We start from the raw sequence: 26,139 nt of genomic DNA, 5'->3' as shown, positions 1-26,139 counted from the left end.
TTATCTGTAGCGAATCCATTAATTACTGTAATCGAAAATCACGGTTCGATTTTTATCAATTTCAATCAAATTTTGAAACTCAGCGTAAATTAGAATGGAAATCGTCTCCGGTAACGGTTTTGCAAATTTTAATTCTAATCTCAGGTTACTGTTTTTTACAAGATGCAAGTGATTAGCGTTGTTATTAAGATCCGAGGTTAAATTGTACGCGAATAAACAATTTCCGTTAGGGTAATCTTCCCGACTTATCTGATTCCCTTCATCTACGTTCCACTGATTAGTTTGAATGAAAAGATTGCAATACGCTTGAATATATAGATTTTCTTCAAAGTTTAGAGATAACGCCTTATGAGGGACGCTGCTACCGTCAATGTACAATCCAATGCTTGATAAATCGAAATGTTGAAAGTTGTACGGGGATTTTTTCAAATCTCCTAGAAACGCTTTTTGTTCCACAAACCCGATAACAACTTTCTTAGGTGCTTGTCCGGTAAATAAATGATCTTGCACACTAGCCATAAGACCAGCGGGTATAGAAAATGAGGTGCACTCCGAACGAGTTACAGGATATTTAGCGGTTCCATATTGTAGCGCCTTGGCTTGAGCGAGCGATAGTTCCGGTATCACTTTAACTTTCCTCAGATAAAGGGAAGCTGATAAAATCTCCACTTTACATTTTACGTCGGAATGAACGCAAAAAGCTGCTCTATTTTTATCGAATTTAAATTTCAAATCAACCATATTTAATAAAAAGCGTGGTTGTTGACATAAATCAGTATGCACTACGCCTAACAAGTCAATCGCCCCTTTTTGCGCTAAACTCGCTCGTTTAGAGAAACCATCGTTATCGAAAAATGAATCGAACTTTCCAGGCGTATCCCGATAGAAAAGTGAACTCGTTAAATAACTTTTTTTCGCAGAATCTCCGAATGTTAATAAAGTTTGTATCATACTTTTATAAGCGTAATTTTGACTGGAAGGTGTTACTGATCTTTCATTAAGAAATACGTGGACGTCGCTAAAAAGCGAATGAAGAAACAAATTCTCGGGGGCGATATTGTCGGCTGGAGTTCCGGCGGCCCCACCCGCAACACCTGGAACCGCGGGTTGCGGTAGTTGACCATTATCTTTAGTTACCTTAACTCGAACGTGCAGCAAAGTTTGTGAAAGGTCTATATACGTTTCAGAGTTGCCGTTGATAGAAAATGTAATTGATGCGTTATCAACTATATTTGATATTGGATTATACTCAACCCATTCTCCACCAATAATCGAAGATTGTGTCATAGGTACTTGAAACAAATCTAGCTCGGAATTTATACACTCAACTGAGTGCGGGTGTAAAAGGGACATTATGAGAATATATCGGAACGTTTAGGGAACCGTCCTTTCGCTATCCTGCCTGCTGTTGAAATGGCGCTTTTCGACTGAGTTCGTTTCCTTTTATTTCCGGAACCCGTCATTCTTTTAATATGATCCGTAGCTGAAGATGTTAGTCTCATCCCCTGTAGCATTAGGGTGTCGGTCAAGAGTCGGGTATGGGTCTAAAAGTCGTTTTCAGGTCGACGACCGTATGCCGACTCAAATTGTTCAATTTTTTCAAACCCCAAAAATTACAAATTTTCATTTTGAGACTTTATAAAGTCGGCAAGTCGACTTTAATGTACAGTCGATATGCCGACTTGATAAGGACCACACTTGTATTTTTTTTTCATATTTTTAAAATAATTGTATTTTATTGTATAATTATACTTGAAGTTAATTTTTACTAATTATGAATAATTAATTTTTAGAAATTAATTTGCATAAGAAGTTACTTCCCCTGTAGCAAATTAGAGTCGGGCCGAAGTCGGCAAAAGGTACTAAACACTAAAGTCGGCCGACCTTTGGATTGAGGGTCGAAATGTCGTAGGGGTAAAATGGTCGGCCGACTACAAAACGTCGACTCTTTACCGACAATTAATAGACCTAAGAACCGACTCCGAAACGACGTCGGGCCGACTTTAAATTAATGCTTATTTCCGACCCAAAACTGATCTCATAATTAGATTTTCGAATACAAATAAGTTTGAAGAAAAAATAAAAGTGAATAAAAAATTCATCATCATCAAATAGTCACAAAATAATTAAAATATCGCCTTTTCCTAAATAAGTATGTTCGGTTTCATAAAGTTAATGTCAAATCCAATAATTAAATGTAAGGTCTATTTTAAGTTGGATAATGGTCAGCATACCGACCATATATAGTCCCAAAAAAGGATTTACGGTTTTAGTGTCGAAAAACGTGCCGACGTTTTTAGGTCGGCATTGTCGTCGACTATAAACCATCGAATTGGGAATAATACTGCTAGAATTAAAATTACGATTTCAGTTGCCATGGTTACGCGGGACCGAATCTGATAAGACTACGAAATTCATCTTTATAATTAGGTGGTAGCGCCATCTATATTTTGTAAAGTTATATGGCTAAAAATAAATAATTATTAGCTACCTCACCATAACGTGAGTTAAAAAGAATCGTGTTGACAGAATAAAATTATTTTTAAACAACTTCAAAGGTTTGTTTGTTACGATAAATCATACATTTCAATTTCGCATTAAAAAATTCAATTGCAATAGTTGCCACCAATAGAGACAGATGCCACCACGGTAGAACGATAAAGTTGATAAAGTCTCGTTATGGAACGAAATTGGTCCCGCGCCAGCCAGATTTAGTTGTACCTCTATTTATTCCCAACTCAATGCTATAAACCGACTTTTCGACCGTACCCCGACTCTAAACCAAAGACTATATATAAATAGACTGGCGTGTTCAATGGCTCAACTTGCAAACGATAGCAGACGCTGGTCAAAATTTTTCCCGCGCTTCAGAGTGCTACTAGTGGCGCCTCTAACGGCTGGTCAAATGCTTCTCCCGTGTTTCGAAAGTGTTAACAGGTTTTTTGTATGGAGACGCCTGTCTAGTAAGCGAAGCGTATATAGTCTTTGCTCTAAGCCGACTTCATGTGTTACAGGGGTTTGCGATTTACGATATTATTTTAAAATATTAATTCCTGATTTTTATTGATATTGATTAATTACACTCTAAATAGATTAAGAAATTTAAAATGTATTAATAAATAGGCCTATTGATACGAACACAAAGGTTTTTCAAACGCTTCATAGTTTAAAAAATTCAAAAGCACGCGCCAGTTGATACTTTCGCAGCGCCATCTCCGGACTAGCAGCATGTTAGAAGTTTATTGGCGAACTCGCTTGAGATTAGAGGTGTAATTGTTGACTTGTGCGCTTAATTTTCTATTCAAAATTAATGGAAAAATCATTGAAATCTTGAGAAATACATTAAATCGATACTAACAAAGTAAGTTTTTCAATAATATATCAATATAAATAATATCTATATCAATTAATTATAGCTTTGTGAACAATGTTTTGCATGAGCTGTTAGGCCTTGGCAATTACAAGGTCATGTGCAAAATAGACTACAACATTAAAAGATAATGATATTTGTTAAAAGTATTTGAATTGTAATTGTGTTTACGTATTAAAATCTAGAAGCTTAATTAAAATGTTTCTTTTCTATATCACTACTATATTAATTCTATGTGCTTCGCCAAAAGATTTTCCGTCTTGTATATTGTTTACAAAATAATTGAAAATTATTATCGATTCAATCTCAGCTAAAATACTGTTAAGGCATCAAATTGGTATTAAGTGGGAGTTCCGAAGTCCGATTTAATTTGACGTCGGCACAACGTCGTTTCACAGTCGGAATTGTATGTATATGAAGTTAGCCCAACGTCGTTTCCGAGTCGGAAATACGCCTTTGTGAAGTCGGGCCAACATCATTTTCGAGTCGGAAATATTCCTCTGTGAAGTCGGCCCATAGTCATTTCTGAGTCGGCCCATAGTCATTTCTGAGTCGGCCCATAGTCATTTCTGAGTCGGCCCATAGTCATTTCTGAGTCGGCCCATAGTCATTTTTGAGTCGGCCCATAGTCATTTTTGAGTCGGCCCATAGTCATTTTTGAGTCGGCCCATAGTCATTTTTGAGTCGGCCCATAGTCATTTTTGAGTCGGCCCATTGTCATTTTTAGCCGGCCCATTGTCATTTTTGAGCCGGCCCATTGTCATTTTTGAGCCGGCCCATAGTCATTTCTGAGCCGGCCCATAGTCATTTCTGAGTCGGCCCATAGTCCTATCTTAGTCGGCCCATAGTCATTTCTGAGTCGGCCCATAGTCCTATCTGAGTCGGCCCATAGTCCTTTCTGAGTCGGTCCATAGTCCTTTCTAAGTCGGTCCATAGTCCTTTCTGAGTAGGACATACATCGGGAGTGAGTCGAATTTTTTTGTCGATCGACGGTCGGCCGACTACTTTTCTACTAGGACATTTCGACCTTTCAGAGTGGGGTGGCCCGACAGTAGGCCGACCTTTCTGTTTTAAGACACTAGCCGACGTCGGCCCGACTCTAAAATGCTACAGGGGATGGCTTCATCAGCTGCTGAAGCTAAAGTTTCCCTTCCAGCGTTAATAGAATGCGATTTAAGCGCTGTTTTAATTGGGACTCCGCTAACAACATCGGTCGCTACTTTCGCTCCGGTACTTAAAAGTTTTTTTCCCAAGTAAGAAGCGCCTTTCTTCAGTAAAGGTACCGCGAATCTAAACGCCGAAGATAATATATTTCCTAGTCCATATCCTCTTTGCACAGCTAAACCTCTATATACAGGTATTCCACCGAAACCAACCTGGTTTAAATAGTAACTTTCATAATCAGTTCTTGAAGGTGAATATTCAGACCTCATGATGTTAACTGTTCGCTCTCTTAAGCTAGAATGAGGGTGTGTCCTGAATGATAAAAGGTTTATAGTGAAGTCCACATTTTACGGGGTTATAATACAACGTGAGCTTTTCCACTATGAAACTGTATTGGCTCACCTAAATCATCTGTTATATTAATCTCTATAGTCTTAATATTATTACACACGACTGGTAGGTAATGAGGTTGTGAAAATATTTTTGTAGTTGTTTTCCCATTAGACTCGGCTTTCTCTTCGACGCTTATGATTCTTAATAGAGGTGCTAAACTATCCCCAACAACGCTATTTTCAACCAGATCAGAATAAACGAATAAGGAATGTAACCCAGCGTTCATATCAACTGGGTAGGGGGTTATCATTGAATTTAAAATGGTGAAATCATTATCTCTTCTATCCTTAAAACCTAGTAAAATCGATAGATCGGGGCCAATTACAGCTCTGATTTTCGGTTGCAATTTAACTTTAATTCGATTAGAATAATTTAAATAAGCAAATGTAACTTGTTCTTCTTGGTTGTGGACGTTCATAACATGTAATAGTTCTTCCGGAGTTTTATAAAAACCCGCGGGAACTTCAATTATTTTATCATATTCGAGAGGGTCTTTAACTAGAGGGTTATCAGTCATTTTATCATATTCGAGAGGGTCTTTAATAACCAATAGATTAGGTTTTCGAACGTTATGCCATGTCCGAGGATAGCTTATTTCCGCTAACCCAACTTCGTACTGTTCCTCAAATCTTAACGGTTCAGCTAAATACGTTCGAAATTTACCAACGCTATTATCTTGGTAAAATAATGATGAGGAATCTGAAGGTAGCGTTACGTAAAAACTCATTTTAAATCCACTTCTTGTATCCAAGAATTAAATGTAGGGTCGTAATCTTGCCACTTGACATACAGTTCTACGCGCCCGTCCGATTTTTTCCTCTTTTTTATTACTTTTTCGATTATGAAGTAACAGTCTTTTAAATCTCGACCAACAATCTGAACCTCCTCTCGATAGAATACTCCTAAAATGGGGTTAGAATTTAAATCCATCAGCTTATATACAGGTGGGTCACGTGGTAGTCTCTCAGCTATTTTAAACAATTCTGTAGTAAAATTCGGGTTATATTTCTTATCGAAAATTGATAAATTTCTACTTATTCTACAAATATCTCCAATTTCAAACGCGTATGTTAACGGAGGAGAAAAATTTACCGAACCGTAAAGATTTTTCCATATTTTAGCAGAGTTATCTAGAGTAACTTCCGCGGGTTTACATTTAATTGATCTGTGATAACTATTGTTATAAGCGTTTATAATATCATCTAAAACGTCGATATATTTAAGGGTGTTATTCTGCGTGAAATAGCGATATAAACGAGATTTAAAACTTCTAATGAATCTTTCAATAATGGACGCTTTCATTTCCGATCGGGTAGCGAAAAATTTAATGTTCCTTCTTTCTAATTCACTCTGCACTTCTTGACAGACAAATTCGTTTCCATGATCACTTTGAATTCTTTTCGGTAGACGGCCTTTTTCAAAAACGTTACGTAACGCTTCTAAAATTGTTACACCTTTCTTATTTTTAACCGCTACAGCCATAGCGTATTTGCTAAATATGTCGATAATACATAATACGTAGCGAGATCCTGAATTATATTTAAACAGCTTCTGAAAATCTGCCAAGTCCGCTTGCCACTGTTTGTCAATTCCATAAACAATAGTTCGATTTCGTTTGAATCGTCTTCTAGCAGGTTTATGCAGTGTATATGTATCCTGCTTTATTAGAAATTGTTTTACTTTTTCCAATGAAACCTTTAAACCTTTATGTCGAGCTGAATTATAGAGCGCTCGAACTCCAGCGAATGACCCTGGGTCTGCGGGGTTAGTATAGATCTGCTCAAGTTCTTTCTCCATATTGGGTAATATTTTGATGTAATGGCATGTAACGCCAAAAAAGGAAATTAAATAATTCTAATATTATAATAACTATGATAATTAATACAGCTGTGATAATTTTCGGTGATTTTGAAAATGATTGTGATAAATAGGCTAAAAGTCCTAAAGAGACCGTTTCTGTACAACCTTCCATTGTAGGCTTATACTATGAAATGAGAACAAAATTATCAGGTTAATATATTTTATTTAGTATGTATCCAAGATCTTAGAGGACTAGGTGAAGATGATGATAACATTGAACTACTTGGTGGTGTATGAAATACAGCGAATGTTTTTAACAGTGTCAATCTTACAGGATTTTTAATTAAACGTTTTGAAATATTTGACTTATAAATGCCCTCGTAAAACTCTGTAACTCCTATAGGATCAATCGCTGTTCCAGGCGTTTTTCTCACAGCGTCATACAAAAGATCGATTATATTAGATCCTCCAATCACTTGTCCTCGAATAGAAAGCTCTCCTGAGTTAGCCCATCTAATATATCTCGGATCTTCCGTAGTCGCTCGGTATAATGAAATTGCATCACTAACATAAGTTGCAGGTAGAGAATAAGATATTTGCGCGAACCAAGTTTTAGGTCGTTCAGAGTTTTCAATAACGGGAGAGATTTGCTCTTTACGTACGTAAGTTAACCGTCGTTGGAGAGTTTGATTGTATAATGCTAATTTCTCTGATTCGTTTAAATCTGGATTATCTAGAATATATTTCATTTCATCATCGAGTGTCTTCTCTTTTTGAAGTTCAGGTGTTTCTTCTGTTTTGGAAGGTGTAGTGTTTTTTAATCTCTCCATTACATCTTCAGGTACTAGAAGCATTTTTCGAGCCATCATCGGTTTATAGCTCGGCTTATTGCACTTCCGGCGACTGAGCTAACGATAGATAGCAGTGGCGCTAATAAAAATGGAAGAAAACCACCTTTTTGTACCAGTATCTTTCGTCGTTTTGATAAAGGGTTCTTCTTCGACACGTTTCGTATAACCGCGCTATGTTTCTTTAACCGCTTACGATGACGTTCTGACAGTTCAATTGTTCCGTGCAATACATTTATACAACATTCAACGAGAGCCAATATAGCTTCCTTGCTAGCGTATTTAATAGCTGTCTTTCTTTGATTTAGATTACAGGATGTTAGGAAACGTAGAAAGTCTATGTTTTTCTTAACTCGTTTTGAGACATCCATTTAGAGATTTTCTTAGCCTTTCTTAAAGCGCAATGAACAGTTTCGGAATGAAAAGGACAGTCTAATTCAACGTCTTCTAGTTCTGATAATTTAGGACAACCGGTATCTTCGATGTTAGTTACTGGAACACCGAGGAGTGTCGATAATACTGCAGCTTTTTCTAAACCTTTGGTGAAAAACGAAGTCGCTTTTTCCGCTATCTGATTGCAAATGTCACGTCTCGTTCTGTAAGGACGTTCGCCGTCATCCCATCGAAGGTGACAAATGTTATGAGATATCCATCTGCATTGTCTTTTATCTTCGTTTGAAAGCTCTTTGAAAGGGTATGGAGATTTGAAAGTAAACACTTCCGATTCTTCAGTTTCTAATACTGCGTAAGCTAATTCTTTAATAATCCACTCTCGATTAACCCTAAAAAAATTCCCTTCTATAATACACTTCATTTTGGAATAAAGACAGCCGATTCTTCACCCGGTATTAAACCTGTTCGTAGTAAATACTGATCTGGGGTGTGAGGTTTCAAGTCAACTAATAAATACCCAAACTTCCGTGACGTAGCTTGTTGAAACGCATCAATAACGTATTTGCTATTGGTTGGAGATATCTGCCTCGCGAGATGATAAATTGTTGATTTATCTCGTGGTGATTTAAAAATAAATAGATAATGAGCATTTAAATTTAAAGTTCTTATTTCTTTTCCGGGGTAATAAAGGTTTTGCATTAAAATTAGTACGGAGGTGTTTCTGTGATGAGATCCACGAATAAATAAATTAGTTACATCTTTATTATTAGATATCTCGCATAACAAATCGTCTAAAATAACTAAATTCCTAATTTGCGGGTTTAATATATTAACATCGAGTAACCCTTCGTGAAACTCGACTGAAGGTGTGTGTTCTAATATTGATTGAAATAGTTTCGGCTGATACTCGGTATAACACCATATTATCCTCTCCGGAGGAGGGGATATACAGGTCTTCTTATATTGAATCAACCGTCCCACCAGGAATGACTTTCCGCATTGGGTGGACCCGGCTACAAGCCCATTCATTGGATGCTGTAAGCTTAAATCCATAATGGTAAATGAGAATCGGAACATTAGTGCAATCAATTTTATTAGTTTTTTAACAAGTTTTTAGCATTGCATATTATTAGTGACATTATATTATTTAAAATTTCTTTCGACAATTCACAGCGAATAGTAAACATTTCAATAATATTTTCACAATCTACCGACATAATTATTTCATAAAAATGCAAATCTACACGCTTAGAATAATCCGTCATGATACAATCATGCTGGAGTTGAGATGGATGATCAATTTGACAGCCATTGCACGCTTTCTTAAGAGCTTCGTGTAATTGTTTAATTACAACGTTAGTCATCGCCTCCTTTATTTCCTTGATTTTCTTTAAACACTTCTGAATCGACTCGTACTGGTCGAGGAAATTCAACCAAGAAGATTGAGCGAAAGCTACCCCCTCTTTAGTCGGTAACAGTTTTCCATAGTTTACTCCATAACCATGGTACATTTGTCTAACATCTAAAACCTTTTGTTCGGCAAATCTATGAACCGAAAACCGTTTGGTTTCAGAACCTGTGAAAACCCACGAAGTTTCAGCTTCGTTATTGAAATAAGCTTCAATGGCATCTTTCTTTGTCCATAGCTCTTGCAGTTCCGCTTCTGTTAGTTTGATACCCTTTGTTAAATCTAATAGACCGCAGTGGATGGTTTCATCTGCATAAACGATTAACCCTTTGTCAGCAGACACAGGAAATGAACAATTCCTATAAAATAAATACATTAAGACAAAGTTAAGAGTTATCACTGAGTATTCCTACTTACATTTTAAGGTTCCTCGGAGTCACTTCCAATACAATTCAGATGGTGAACTTTCTAAATATGGTCTTACTATTATACGGTTTTCCCTTTTTATACTCTGAAATTATTTATCTTCGATATCTTATTTATTAAAATGGAGTTTAAAATTAATTCCATTCTACGTATACGCATTTTGAAGTGTATCGCGTTACGTATATAGGAATTTACCCGGTCCTCATACGGAATCACGTGTACAATTACAATACTTGATATTCGTTTGAAATACTCGTGAGAAAGGTTCAAGTGTCAAGCATATTTAAGTACTACAATGATATTAAAATGAAGTTTAAAAATAATTCCATTCTACGTCATTTTAACAACGAATATTCCATGACGTCAAAACACTCAAATCCATGTTTTAAATTCAAATTAACCGCGCCCCAATCCGCGCACGTTAACCGCGTCCCATATTCCATGACGTCAAAACACTCTTAAATTCAAATAAACCGCGTCCCCCGGGTAATCCGCGCCCCAGGAAATCTGCGCACGCGCGCGCTATCTCCCAGGTTATCACTTTTTACATCATTTCAACTTATTCCGTATGATAAAACGTGATAAGATATACGTTCAAGTCTTACTCGCGATAAGCGGAGATAAATGAACAAGTTGGTCTGAACACAATATGTTGATATGCGAAAAAACAAATCGTCGCGAGAAATATCATAAATACATTGACTTTTCGACGATTTTACCCCCATTTCACCCCTTAAATCCCGGACCCCGATCCCGAAACTGACCCCGTCCCCGGGATCGGCGTCTCGCCCTTACTTTCCTTCTACTGGTTTCGGTTATCGTCCACGTAACAAAGTTCGTGTACAAATACTCGTGGCCTACACGTGTTGGTTTCGGTTATCGTCCACGTAACAAAGTTCGTGTACAAATACTCGTGGCCTACACGTGTTGGTTTCGGTTATCGTCCACGTAACAAAGTTCGTGTACAAATACTCGTGGCCTACACGTGTTGGTTTCGGTTATCGTCCACGTAACAAAGTTCGTGTACAAATACTCGTGGCCTACACGTGTTGGTTTCGGTTATCGTCCACGTAACAAAGTTCGTGCACAAATACTCGTGGCCTACACGTGTTGGTTTCGGTTATCATCCACGTAACAAAGTTCGTGCACAAATACTCGTGGCCTACACGTGTTGGTTTCGGTTATCGTCCACGTAACAAAGTTCGTGTACAAATACTCGTGGCCTACACGTGTTGGTTTCGGTTATCGTCCACGTAACAAAGTTCGTGTACAAATACTCGTGGCCTACACGTGTTGGTTTCGGTTATCATCCACGTAACAAAGTTCGTGCACAAATACTCGTGGCCTACACGTGTTGGTTTCGGTTATCGTCCACGTAAGAAAAGTTCGTGTACAAATACTCGTGGCCTACACGTGTTGGTTTCGGTTATCGTCCACGTAATAAAGTTCGTGTACAAATACTCGAGGCCTTAACGTGTTGGTTTCGGTTATCGTCCACGTAACAAAGTTCGTGCACAAATACTCGTGGCTTACACGTGTTGGTTTCGGTTATCGTCCACGTAACAAAGTTCGTGCACAAATACTCGTGGCCTACACGTGTTGGTTTCGGTTATCGTCCACGTAACAAAGTTCGTGTACAAATACTCGTGGCCTACACGTGTTGGTTTCGGTTATCGTCCACGTAACAAAGTTCGTGCACAAATACTCGTGGCTTACACGTGTTGGTTTCGGTTATCGTCCACGTAACAAAGTTCGTGTACAAATACTCGTGGCCTACACGTGTTGGTTTCGGTTATCGTCCACGTAACAAAGTTCGTGTACAAATACTCGTGGCCTACACGTGTTGGTTTCGGTTATCGTCCACGTAACAAAGTTCGTGCACAAATACTCGTGGCTTACACGTGTTGGTTTCGGTTATCGTCCACGTAACAAAGTTCGTGCACAAATACTCGTGGCCTACACGTGTTGGTTTCGGTTATCGTCCACGTAACAAAGTTCGTGCACAAATACTCGTGGCCTACACGTGTTGGTTTCGGTTATCGTCCACGTAACAAAGTTCGTGTACAAATACTCGTGGCCTACACGTGTTGGTTTCGGTTATCGTCCACGTAACAAAGTTCGTGTACAAATACTCGTGGCCTACACGTGTTGGTTTCGGTTATCGTCCACGTAACAAAGTTCGTGCACAAATACTCGTGGCCTACACGTGTTGGTTTCGGTTATCGTCCACGTAACAAAGTTCGTGCACAAATACTCGTGGCCTACACGTGTTGGTTTCGGTTATCGTCCACGTAACAAAGTTCGTGTACAAATACTCGTGGCCTACACGTGTTGGTTTCGGTTATCGTCCACGTAACAAAGTTCGTGCACAAATACTCGTGGCCTACACGTGTTGGTTTCGGTTACCGTACACGTAAAGATATTAAAATACAAGTGGTCTGCACGGGTTTTTCTGGTTTAAAATATAACACCAATGCCATATAGTATTTCACATTTGCAAAATAGTCTACAGGAGGGTGTGTTGGCTTAGTGTACCGCACAAAATTTAATTAATAAGGCACTTAATTATTTATGTACATGGTAAATTATCATAGGCGAAGATATTATTACAAAGTTTTGTTTTTCATTCAGGCTGTTAAATAAGAGTTATTGAGGATTAAGTTATATTTATGTCAGCGTTAAGTTAAGTATCTGGTTTTTCTAGGCCCTTACCCAGGTAGCAAAGCCACGTGTAAATTTCATGGATATTTGGTAAATGTAATGGAATACACGTGTTCACAATATACTTATGTGTTCTACACGTGTTCCTTTGGGTTGCCTAACAAGGAAATTAAATTAGTGTAAAATTACACGTGACCTACGCGTGTTGATTTGGGTTACCGCACACGAGATTTAATTAGTGTAAATGTATACGTGATGTACGCGTGTTGATTTGGGTTACCATACACGAAATTAAATTAGTGTATATTTACACGTGACCTACGCGTGTTGATTTGGGTTTACCGCACACGATATTTAATTAGTGTACTTTTACACTTGATGTACGCGGGTTGCTTTGGGTTACCATACACGAAATGAAATTAGTGTAAATTGTCACTTGAGCTACACGTGTTGATTTGGGTTCAATCACCATCGACGAGAGTGACGCCGAGCGGCGGTCGTACGTACCGTCGTACGGTCGTAGCCATTTTACTTTTCTCTGCTATGCGATAGAACAGGATAAATTCGGTTGGTGTATTAGTTTAATTAATAGCTTATTTAATAGTATAAATCGTTGTATTTTATGATAAATCCTTTAAGCAAGAATTCACTAAAGGTACGCATGAGGCTTTTTATTAAACTGTAAATTATTTTATATTCTTATGGTTAAATTAATTTTTGGAGTATTTCCATTAGGCCTTTGTAATTTCCTGTACGACAGCATTGTAACATTCGCTAAATAATACATAATAGTCCAGGGAAAATAGGATTGATCCTTGAATAAATTAGGAGGCAACTGAATTTTGGTAGGCTGGTAGTATATGACTAGTTAAGCAAAACCTGAAAAGTCCCCATGATTTCGAGCGCCGCTCCCCTTTTTACGCCCCCCTCAAGTTGGGAAATCATCGATTTTGATGTATACACTAATTTCGGAACGGCACTAGATAGAGAGATAAATGAGCATTCGTTTTAAAGGTCATAGCCAATGCTACCATTTATTGTTACATGAAAAAACTGTATCTCTAACGGTTTGGCGGGAAAAATTAATATACAGGGTGTTAACTAGAAACCATACAGAGCCAATTACTCAAAATTAGTTTTATGTAAGTATTTGAAATTTACAGGTTACATAGAGGGTGCAGGGGGACAATTTACAATGAAAATTCGAATGACCTTGAACCAGGTCTTCAAGGTCATTCAAATTTCATCTCGAGAACCGTTAGGATTAGAAGAATGGTTCTAATTAGAAATGCGTTAGACGTCTACTTTTAAGTCTAAACAGCTTTGACCCGATCAGATTTGAACAAGGAGAAGCCGAGAAATGTTAGACCAAAAAACAATGGGTCCTGTGTGGTATTCTAATCAAGATATGGCATTTAAGGGCTTATAAATCGAAAACTACCAGATCTAAGGGATGAAAATTATCGTTACACACTAAACCGAGTGAGAGAGTTTGAAATTTGCAAATTAGGATTATCTTGAAACATTAGTTCAAGGTCATTCCAAATTTATCTCGAGAACCATTATGATTAGAAGAAGGTTTTCAATTAGATAAATGCACGCCAAGGCTTTTCAAGTCCAACTACCTTTTACCCGGGGTAAATAAAACTCCAAAATATGAGTTAATTGATTAAAGTCGTACCGACGGAACTCTCCAAACCTTCTACCATCTCACACAATAATTTTACGAATTGTGAGGGGTTTTAACAGGAAGTGTCAATGGTAACGTATGACCACAAAACCAAGCAGGCAACTTACAATGTTAAACGTCGATGTCTTGGAGTATTTTAATGCATATCCCCGACGTAGTACCCGAGAAGCTCAGGCAGGATTGGGATTTTCGAATGTTTACCTTTCGGAAATTATCAAAAGAAACCACGCGCACTCCTACCACGTCCATCTTCATCAAGGACTTAAGGCTGCCGATGAAAACGCCCGTTTGTATCACAATAACTGGTTGCTAGATCAAATAGCAGTAGACCGTCAGTTTCATGGGGACATTCTTTTTTCCGATGAGACCATTTTTCTCGGGATGGAATAGTCAACATCCACAACACGCATTATTGGGATAGCCAGAACCCCCGCTTCAAAATGCCGAGTCGTTTAGCCTAAAGGTATAGGCTGGAATATTAAACCACCGAGTGGCTGGTCCAGTTTTCATTTTAAGGATGAATGGAGTGATCTACCTACCTTTATTGCAAAATGAGGTAGTGGAATTTTTAGAGAACCTCAAAAAAAAAAGAATATCCTATAGTCTGGTATCAATATAACGGCGCCGGACGACATAGAAATCGAACATCGAAAGAATACCTTGATTTGCCTATTCGCAATAAATGGATCGACAATAACGGACCACTTAAATGGCCGCCTTGTTTTCCAGAATTAACATCATTAGATTTTTTTAAGAAAACGTTTATTTAACTCCATAAACGATGAAACTCTTCGTGAAAGAACTGGTCAAGAATTTGGCGATGTCACCGAAGAAATTCTAGAGAATACGATGAACTCGGTTGTCACACGAGCTCAAGCATGCGTAGTAGCCAATGGGAGGTATTTTGAACACTCCATTATTAATTGAAAGTTAATATTTAGTTTTTTTCTTTATTTATTAATCAAAATATTTGTAAATTATTCTTACGTTTATTAGTTGCTTATTGATTTAAATTTAGTTTATCTTGTGTTTAAAACTTAATAAAAATACTCGGTACATCTTTAATCAATTTACGCTTATTTTGGAGTTTTATTTACCCGGGTAAAAGGTAATTTGACATTAGCGCGTATCAGTGGCGGATTATCCAGTGGCCCGGAGGATAAATCAACCCACCGCGACAAGTTTCCCAAGGCCAAGGGGGGCCCAAATAAAGCTAAGCCTAGGGGCCCAAGTGGTAGTTAATCCGCCACTGGCGCGCATTTATCTAATTTGAACCATTCTTCTAATCATAATGGTTCTCGAGATAAATTTGGAATGACCTTGAACTAATGTTTCAAGGTAATCCTAATTTGAAAATTTCAAACTCCTCCACTCGGTTTAGTGTGTAACGATAACTTTCATCCCGTTAGATCTGGTAGTTTTCGATTTATAAGCCCTTAAATGCCATATCTTGATTAGAATACCACACAGGACCCATTGTTTTTGGTCTAACATTTCTCGGCTTCTCCTTGTTCAAATCTGATCGGGTCAAAGCTGTTTAGACTTAAAATAAGACGTGGAACGCATTTCTAATTAGAACCATTCGTCTAATCCTAATGGTTCTCGAGATACATTTTGAGTAACCTTGAAGACCTGGTTCAAGGTCATTGAAATTTTCATCGTCATTTGTCCTCCTGCACGCTCTGTGCAACCTTAAAATTTCAAATTCTAGTTTTCTAGTTAACACCCTGTATATTAATTTTTCCCGCCAAACCGTTAGAGATACAGTTTTTTCATGTAATAATAAATGGTAGCATTGGCTCATTTATCTCTCTATCTAGTGCCGTTCCGAAATTAGTGTACACATCATAATCGATGATTTCCCAACTTGAGGGGGGGGACGTAAAAGGGGGAGAGCGCTCGGAATCATGGGGACTTTTCAGGTTTTGCTTAACAAGTCATATACTACCAGCCTACCAAAATTCAGCTGCCTCCTAATTTATTCAAGGTTCTGGGTTTTTTTATTTTATTTTCCCTGGACTATAAAGGACATATTTCATTGCACTAAGGTAAATAAATTTTCATGCTTTTTAATAATTGAAATAAGTCATTGATTGGTTGGATTAATTACTAAAGCAAAAGTTCAACTTTTTTTATTACTTATGTATATTTAAAAACTTTTTTATGGTTTGTTGATGGCGAAAAAGTCAGTTATGGTGGTGTAGTTTAGAGAGTGGTTATATTTTTGTTACTTGTAAATTGAAATTAAGAGTTAATTTCAGTATTTAATACTTTTAATGGGAAAATATCTTGCATGAAAACCTTAAAAAGGTTTGTTGATGGTAGCAAAGTCTGTTATGGTGGTGTAGTCTAGAGAGCAGTTATATTTTTGTTGATTATATTAGAAATTGAAATTAAGAGTTAATTTCAGTATTTAATACTTTTAATGGGAAAATATCTTGCATGAAAACCTTAAAAAGGTTTGTTGATGGTAGCAAAGTCTGTTATGGTGGTGTAGTCTAGAGAGCAGTTATATTTTTGTTGATTATATTAGAAATTGAAATTAAGAGTTAATTTCAGTATTTAATACTTTTAATGGGAAAATATCTTGCATGAAAACCTTAAAAAGGTTTGTTGATGGTAGCAAAGTCTGTTATGGTGGTGTAGTCTAGAGAGCAGTTATATTTTTGTTGATTATATTAGAAATTGAAATTAAGAGTTAATTTCAGTATTTAATACTTTTAATGGGAAAATCTCTTGCGTGATGTCATTTAAGATTTTATTGACCAAAGATTTAGTAATTAGTAAGAATACTTCTTTAATTTGTTTTATATTTGCTTACATTAATTAAATCATTATAATTGACCAAAATGTTTTAAATTTTAAAGGTGCTATAAATCTTTTTCCTGCGGCCATTTTTACACCTCATGAGAGCTACCATCTTTTATGGATTTTCACTGCCAAGTTTTTTGGTCCATATTTTTGTGATTGGCCTTGGAAGTGAAAAAACTAAGTGATAAAATCGCGAGCGAGGTAATTTTAGGGAAAATATTTCGTTGGTGTCTAAGGTCTGGGACCGACACCACCTTTTTTTTTGAGATACACACACATCGGTGTGCTGGTGTTAGCGATATTTGGTAAGAGCACATTGAGTCCAATCGAATGATACCAATATCTGGTCATATCAATTTTCAATGTCACCGGAAGTGACGTCACGTGGCAAACTGGTTAGTTTTTGCGTCGTCCTCCGCCAGTGTTGAAAACTTGAAACGCGCGCTACTAGCTGACGATACCGGTGGCGCCATCTCTTATCCGAATCCTATAGGCATTTTACAAACAGAAAAATTGTTATGGATTTTTGAAAGAGAGACGTCTCTCTATAGTATACTATAAACTCTTTGCTATTACTTTATTTTAGAATTCTTAATTTTCCGGAAAAATTAAATTAAATTTTCCGTAAATAAAAAAAATAAAAAATTAAACATATATTACTTTTCAATGGTTTTTATTCTAGACTAGTCTAAAGGTTTAGTTTTCATTTTGGATTCGAAAAATTAGCCAAAAATGCCACGAAATTGAAATTTGCGAACAATAATAGGCTAATCATGGAATTAAAACCTTTTTTATCTTTTTTTACGGGAAAATTCGGAAAATGTTCTGGAAAAGCGACCTCGGTCATTTTCCGGAAAATATTCCGACAAAATTAAGTCTACTTTATTTAATCCTTTAACAAAATGCTTAAAGGGGAACGGTTCAGCTTTAACCAGTTATATAGCCCTATAGCCCATTAAAAACTAAAATTTATGGCGAAAACCTCATCAAAAAATATTGAGTGGTTAATTTTTAATAAAATAAAGAAATTTCGGGAAATCGAAAAGCGCGCGTCTGCCGCGACACCCGGTGAGAAGTCGGTGAGACAGAAAAACAACGTAAAAGCGCGCGCGGCTGAAGACGCAAAAAATATGTTTCGCCGGCGCGGCGCGTTCCAGTTATAAGAGACCTAAGCCTAAATTGCGCGATTTTAAAAGTTAGGATAGTTCGCAAATCGCCCATACATGGTTAGCGGCGCTGGCGGCAGCCCCTAAGATGGCGGCGAAAATTCAAACCAAAACACCTGGCGTTATTTTTCGTTTACTAAAAGCCCCGGACATCAGGGTAAATTCGACGAAGCACGCTGTTTTTAAATGTAAACTGAACTAAACTTCTACGTATTTCGTGACGAATGAGCTACATTAAAACAAGTTCAGCAAGCATAACTTATTTTATAGAAAGGCCTATTGTAATTGGATCAAATAAAACACATTTTTGAATTAAAATTTCGATCAAAGTCAAATTTGGATCTGCCAAATTTTTGATATAATTTTTCAACCAAATTTGATCCGTCATGTTCAAAAGTGATCGGAATTTCAAAATTCTAAATGCTATGAGTTAGCCATGTCCTGAAATTCTAGACACAAAATAGTGGACACCGAAAGCCCGGGTAAAACCATGATTCCGGGTCACAAGAGGCTACACGGGCCCCAGAAATTTGATCAGGAAACTCTCTTTCTCGTCCGATCAGGCTTAATTTTTTAAACATTTCTCTTGTACAATGATGCACGGATTAATTTAATTACCATAATTATTTTACCAAGGTTAAATAAAATATATAAACAAAACGTAGATTAAATATAATAAAATGTCACGGACATTTAAGTACACACAATTCCCCGAGGTATTAACTATATTTTAAATATTAAATTTGAACAAATTTTCAATGATCTTGTACATAAACTTAATAACCCAAGATAAATTTTATCGAAAATGAATTTTTCAAGTTACCTGGTTTTGGAAATAAGGTACTGAAACACGAAAACGTTCATTTAAATTAATCTTTGGACAAACCCAATTTTTAGAGTACCTGGTTTTGGAAATAAGGTAGCGAAACGCCAATGAGTTAGATGGCGTCTGTAACAATTGGTACGGAATTCAAATATGACAATAGTTCGGATTTTGGGGTCCCACGAATTGGTTAGAAATCTCACCCAAAATTAAAATTTCTTAATGCAATCGAAAACGTACTTCAGAAGTGATCAGTACTAACTAAAAATATAATTTTCAACCAAGTCACTCTTAATTTAAAAAAAAAATCGCCAAAAAAAAACCAAAATGTGAGAAATATTAACTTGTGGGTAAAAATCGTCTACACGTTTCATTAGACCGGGCTTAATCTTACTTGGGAATTTAACTTATATGGTTGTTTTGAAGGATTTCTTGAAGGTTGTTTCAAATCAACATATTGCATTTACATAACTTAAAATAAAGATGGAAAACTAACATTAAAAAACGTTTAAATTTGGTTCCACGAATAAATGTACCATCATTATTTCGTAATTTTACACTTGGCTTAAGATATCTGTCAACAACGCCATTGCCCCAGTGATATTACTTGAACCATAAGTAATATCATCGGGATAAGTAGGAGTCTTTGTATTCTACCAACGATAATATGTTTCGTTGATGACCAAACGTGGCTAAGGACTGGCAACTCTTCGTGAGCTGTTACTAGTCTTTGGAAGCTAGGAGCAACAAACACAAGGATAAGGAAGCTAGACTTTAAACACGCTAACGCAGTGTTGTGTACAAATTTCATTGGACGAAACTTAACGCTGAATTTTTTACGGGCGGGGGGAAGACAATTTATGAATTTTCCCATTCCGACGGCAGCAGGCGCTAAAGCGTCTAGCCAATGAAACCTGTACGCAAGAAAATGCACGACTTTTGATGGGTTACGTTCTCCTTGTGTGGGGTGCTGTGTTTGTTGCTCCTAGTTGGAAGTGTCAAGTATTTTACGTCATCACACAGGTTAGTTAGAAACAGGCGCGTAGGAACGTTTTGGATCAAGGGGGGTACAGCTTGGATATTGAATTTGGCGACCTCATCTACAACAGGCTTTTAGCGCCCCTTACGGACCAATTTGGCACCCTTTCCAATTTTCAGGGGGTTAAATTGTACCCCTGCACCAGCCAGTTTCTACGCCACTGGTGAGAAAGTAGTCAGTGACGTCCAATTACCCAATCATTGGGCGACAGACTATCATAAACCGAAGTAATTCAATGTCATACTTATGTCTATGACGTTACTTATGTCGCAACGTCAAAACATGAAGCGAAGTGACCGCTAGGGGCCACTGTATAAGTTATTCACGCTCTGCTCGTTCGAAAGCAAAACAAAAAGAAAAACACAGTAATTGAAATTGGACAAAAAAAATATCTTTAGACGAGTGAAGCAAAAACCTAATCCTGAGATGCTGGAAGATATAATTAAAAATTCCAACAGCGCGTCTGCAGCGCGCGTATTAATATACGCAGAAAAACAGCCACTGGCTCTTCCCAAACTCGTTTGACAGTCAGCCGAGGCCTATATCTACCTATTCTTACATGGATATTTTGGTTTTAAACAAGCCGCTCGAACCAAAAAAATTAGCTTTTGAATTTGAAATGTGTAAATGGCTTAAGGCTTGTTTTCATTAAGGCAAAAACGGCAGGACGGCAAGTGTCAACGCAAAAAATAACTATTAACTCTGTTTCCACTAGCGCGCGTTGAGGTTAACGGTACTAGTTAGTGTAGGTAGCTGTTGGCTCGCGTGACACGAAGGGCTTGCCACCTCTCTCCTACGCGTTGTAACCCGAATTAATGGCTTTAAAAGTCGCTGGATGACTTAGGCCTAATGTGGTGCCTTGTGTGTTAGCCTAGCTGATTATTATAATGCATTTTTCTGTACGCGCGTCAAAACGTTTGTACGTCCTAAAGTTAGTGGAAACCAAGGCTTATGGGCTATATAAAATTTTACGTCGATGATCACCGTAGTGGCGTTTTTAGTTTAAGAAAAACCAGGCTTAAAGGCTGGTTTTCATTGGGGCAAAAACGCCCCGACGGTGAACGTCGACGCGAAAAATTCCCGTTAGACCTAATGCAATATTTTTGCGTCAACTCTCACCGTGGTGGCGTTTTTGTCCTAGTGAAAACCAGGCTTTACGCTTATTCAACAAGAACCCTAACCTGTATTCGCGACCAAAACGACTCTAGTTGGCGTAACGGTGTTAGCTTTTCCGCTACCTATCTAGCGAACCAAAGGAGGCGTAGCGATAGTTTTCGGTCTCGAATAGTTCAAAGCTACTTAGCAAATTGCTTAGTCCAACCAAATTGCGAAACACAGTTGGCCAACCAAGTAGCAGCGTTTGGATGGAGAGAGATCATTTCCACAACTCAATTATTAGACTGATTAACGCTTATGGTTATTTTGCAACTTTTCTGAACGACCGAATTTTATCCCCAAATATTTTAAATTGAATAAAAATCGAAGATAATAGGAATATTACTCGCTTTTATTAATAGAAAAAAATGATGAGGTATACCAACAATTACGTTGTTTTACAATGAACTATATTTTTATAATAATTTATCTCGTGTGAATTATGCTCTAGTATATTCATATTTTTATTCCCTTTAAAAAACACGGAAAAAATATTCTTAAAGCAATGAAACAGCCAGCCAAAGGAGCTCAAAATAATACTTTTTAATCCCTAAGAGTTCAAAAGTAAAAAGAAGTAAAGCGTGGGCAAGTAAGAATTTTCTCTGGAATATGAAAAATAAAATTCTTCGGAATGCCGGCAAAAGGGAGAGAGGAAGGTCGGACAACGCCTTGAAAGGAACTTTCCGACGTCACTTCCTGGAACGTCTTGTCTGGGAACCCGTTTCGAGCCAAACTCGTCTCCTTGTTTGGCCCTTTCCCCAAAATTCGCCAAACTGTTAACCGTTATAAAATTCTATTCATTTGCCAAATTTCATATTGAGGTGATTTTGATATCAAAAGTCGAAAGTCGTTAAGTTTTATCGATTAGTTCTTACTTATCGTTAACACGCCGAAACTAGTAGATAATTCTGTTATTGTTTTTATTGTTATTCAAATTTAACTTACGCAATAATTGGTTACTTATTTTGAAGAGGGTAAAATAAACGTGAAAGGTTGGGGAGGTTTTCAATGTAAAAAATAATTTTTATAAAATGTTGATTAGTGATGGATTTATGGGATAATATTGTTTGTGGATAAAAAAACATGTAAAAAATTATAAAATGTAATACATATTTGTAAATTTCAGTGGGTTTGTAATAACGGCTGACGAAGGACCGCGGTCCGAAAGCTACCGATAATAGATTTTATTTTATTTTATTTGACCTCCATGTAGTAGCAGAACTTTTATTAAATTTTACATTAAGATATATCGACCATGGAACAAAATTTTAGTATTTATAATTGGTTACTTATTTAAAAAAAAACTAAAAGTCGTAAGGTTAGAAATATTAATTTTTGTATAAATTGTTATCTGTTCCATTTTCACTAAATATTCACACAAATTAATTTTTTAATAAACTGAAAACGTAAATTGTGCACTTTTTCAGTTGATAAAATGCTTATGGAATTTAGACAGTGCACAATATTAGATACACAACTATTTCAAAATACAGGGTGGATAATGGAATTTTATTTCAGAAACAGTTGAAGCTTATTTTATTATTATTTTACCTTGAATTTTTATATTATGAAGAGAGTAAAGGAAAAACTTAGTCTCAAGTCATTGGTTTACAAGCTCACCCATTAGAAGATATTAAGCCGCTACATTAAAACATGTGGCTAGTACACGAAAACTGCGCCTAACTTCTGTAGATATTTCTTTATTTAAAGCAGGATAATAATTAATACTATTTTTAGATGAGGCTTATAAATCCAGGTTAGGCTAAAACAAATCCGTCCAGTATCTCATTGGTTTCCTAAAACTAATGTCTTAAGTTCACCCATCCGCGTTTCGATGAAAGACTTAATCTCTCTATTAGAAGGGCCTCTACTTTAATTGCTGGCCATTAGAAGATAATTCTTTTTCAGCCCAATACAATTCGTAAACAGATTCTTAACCGCTTTAATAGAACACAATTCACTGACAAGTAAAGTAGACTCATACATCAAATAGTGAATTACGCCTTGTAAGGGACAAAAGCTATGGACAAAGTAAGTTTGCATTAAGATAAAGGTTTGCATAATCACCGAAGTAGAGAGGTTAAGCAGCCGACGTTATGATTGTGAACGTCTAGACTTCCATAGTGGTTGCTTAAACTCTAATTAGAAATTTGTTTTCAAATTTCGTCTTTAAAGAGGGGAAACATAAATATTGTGATTTTATTAGTTTTACAATAAATTAAACTTTGTTTCGTCGTTTAGATTTTCGCTAGAATACTAAGACTAATTTCGTTATAGCCAACTTGACGTTTTTCAAATCCGGAAGTACAAAATAGTTGGGTTTCCGTTCTCTAAAATATAAACGCCCCAAAATGAACACAAATTCCAACTTTGTAATCTTTTGAAGACCAAATTAATGTATATTAAATAGGGGATGTTTTATCGGTGTGTATTTTATAAAATTTCATTGTTTTTAACCCATTTTAATCATTTAAATCTTAAAGTTTTAAACTATAAACGGCTTTATATTTTAATTTAAGTTAAAATAAGTTAAAAAGGAACCACCTATGGACTGCATTGTAAAGGATTAAAAAATTAGCGAATAAGTAGATTAGTCCATTATATATATTTTAATTGACAACTTGACTGACTTGACAATACATTGAAGTGTTCTTACTGTAAGAATTTTACTAATTCTTAAAGAAGCATTCAACGGGAATTGTAGGTAAAATGGTGACGACGATCGAATGACGTAATGAGCGGAAGCCAGATGTATTGCCCTGCCCTCTAACGGTTCATTTCTCGGAAATATTCCAAAAACTTTTCTCCCACGTTTTTCGCTTAACATCTCCAAATAACGCGTAACAATCGAATGAACATGCCGTTAAAGGCCGCTAGGGGGCTGGTCGGGTATCGCCGGTTCCTAATCGACTTCGCAGCCAGCGGAATTAAGCGAGAAAAGGGGAATGTTTGTCCCAGTGGCTGCGCCGTGGCCCTGTAGCGGAGTTTGTTGAACTTGCGCCCAAAAAGCGGCGGCAAACACTCTCCCATTGAGCCCCTCACAATACCCGCTTTGAATTCGCTACAGAAGACGAAACGAGTCACTCTTACATCTATTCAACCATGTACTGTTGTTCTTCCGTTACGAAGGATAAAGTTGATTGCGAGTCTTACCAATGCAAAACCGAACCGCTCTCCCACGCTATTTCGCGCAAATCACCTACACCTTTTTGACCATTTCTAAACATAGAATTTAAAACCTTACAAGCTACTAGCACGATGTTAATTGAACTTTGGGTTTTTTCGGTTATAATTAATTAATTTCAAAAGGGGTTTTAATTGTAAAGGAAAAAACGTTTAGAGAGTATAAAAATGTAGTTTACTTAATTCTTACGATGCGTGTAATTATTATAACTACCTTTCAAAATCCTCTATTAGTTAATTAGTTAGTTTAGGGGCTGTTCACAAATTACGGTAATAGTGAGTGTAGGGAGCTGTTGGATAGTGTGGCATTAAGGGCTTGCCACCACCCTCGTACGCCTTGTAACCCGTCCACCTGAATTAATCGCTTTAAAAGTCGCTCGATGATTTGGACCTAAAGTGGTGCCTTGGGTATTAGCCTAGCTGATTATTATTATTATTAATATTACGTAACGCAAAAAATCGACTTTTTAGATAATTATTGTTTTTATCTCGAGAAAACAAAGCATTCCTTTTTAAATGAGAATAAAAATAATTAAATATTTAGTTTTTCTTAAAATAATTGATAATTTAGGCTCCAGTAAAGAGTTACAATATATAACTTATCGAAATATACTATCTCTACTCGTTCCCCGTACACGTTTTATTGTACGGACTTAACTTCTTTATTTTTTTCGTATGCTAACGCAACTTCCTTTAATTTCAACAAAGATTGAATTTGTTTCTGTTAAAATATTTGTTTGGCTCAGAAAACAAATTTACACGCTAATTTGCATCGAGAAACGGTTCGTTGTTACCCATTACAATGTAGATTGGCCACCCTGTTTCTCGGTAATACCAAAAGTGTATAAACATCTCTTACGAAAGATGTATTCATTAAACTATTTCATCTTTAAAATATGGTTTATCAAAGGAAAAATATCCCTACGAGGCGTTATTTTTACATTTTATATTTTTAAGCGAAGTAATAGATTCGGTAAATTGTTGAAATTCGTGTCCACGGGAATCTGCAAAGGTACACGTTTCATTTTATTGGCCTAGATGAATACTTATTTCGTAAGAGATAAATAATAAACTTCTGGTATTACGTAACATCGACTCTGTAGCCAAAAACAGTCGATTTTTCAATGTAAATTAACGTATTGATTTTGAGATCGTTGTTAAACAAATATCGAATAGTTTTCGTATGCAAACGGATTTCAGTTACAGTTTATGGCGATAACTATTTGTTTAGCTGCTAAAAAAATACACTGCGAAGCCAATTTCAATCGTAGCTAACACCATTTCGCACCCTTTTTCAATATTTCTGGAGCTATTTTGTAAACACGTAAATCCACAACACACTGCAAATTCTATCATGGACTGAGAAATACTTAGAGGGACTGGAAGCTTTATTTCGGAGGAGCGCGCTAACGAAAGCTATGGCTACGCCTTCTTTTGCTTGCCTTGAAAAGCTACAAAGGTAGCGTAATATGTAGCAGACGCTATTAGCGTTTGGCAGCCAGTAGATTACTATGGTAAACAAGTAATCGGGTCATAATTTTCAGATATCTGAAGATAATCAGTTAGTCAGGTAATAATTTTCAGATATCTGAAGATAATCAGTTAGTCAGGTCATAATTTTCAGATATCTGAAGATAATCAGTTAGTCAGGTTATAATTTCCAGATATCTGAAGATAATCAGTTAGTCAGGTTATAATTTCCAGATATCTGTAGATAATCAGTTAGTCAGGTTATAATTTTCAGATATCTGAAGATAATCAGTTAGTCAGGTTATAATTTCCAGATATCTGAAGATAATCAGTTAGTCA

The 26,139-nt window shown here is 36.7% G+C and overlaps 1 protein-coding gene across 1 annotated transcript; it reads right to left on the bottom strand.

Moving 5' to 3' along the window:
* Positions 1-9,115: 9,115 nt before the first annotated feature.
* On the bottom strand, positions 9,116-9,900 carry LOC149921229 (uncharacterized). Its single transcript, XM_090162135.1, has 3 exons — positions 9,794-9,900; positions 9,180-9,735; positions 9,116-9,124 (listed from the first exon to the last, which is right to left on the bottom strand). Coding segments are annotated over exons 1-3 (567 nt in total). The 5' UTR covers positions 9,796-9,900.
* Positions 9,901-26,139: the final 16,239 nt, after the last annotated feature.

This window comes from Leiobunum rupestre, chromosome 11 (assembly GCF_980474605.1).
Source record: "Leiobunum rupestre chromosome 11, qqLeiRupe1.1.hap1, whole genome shotgun sequence".
Classification (NCBI taxonomy): Eukaryota; Metazoa; Arthropoda; class Arachnida; order Opiliones; family Sclerosomatidae; genus Leiobunum; species Leiobunum rupestre.
This window is presented reverse-complemented; position numbering and strand designations above follow the sequence as displayed.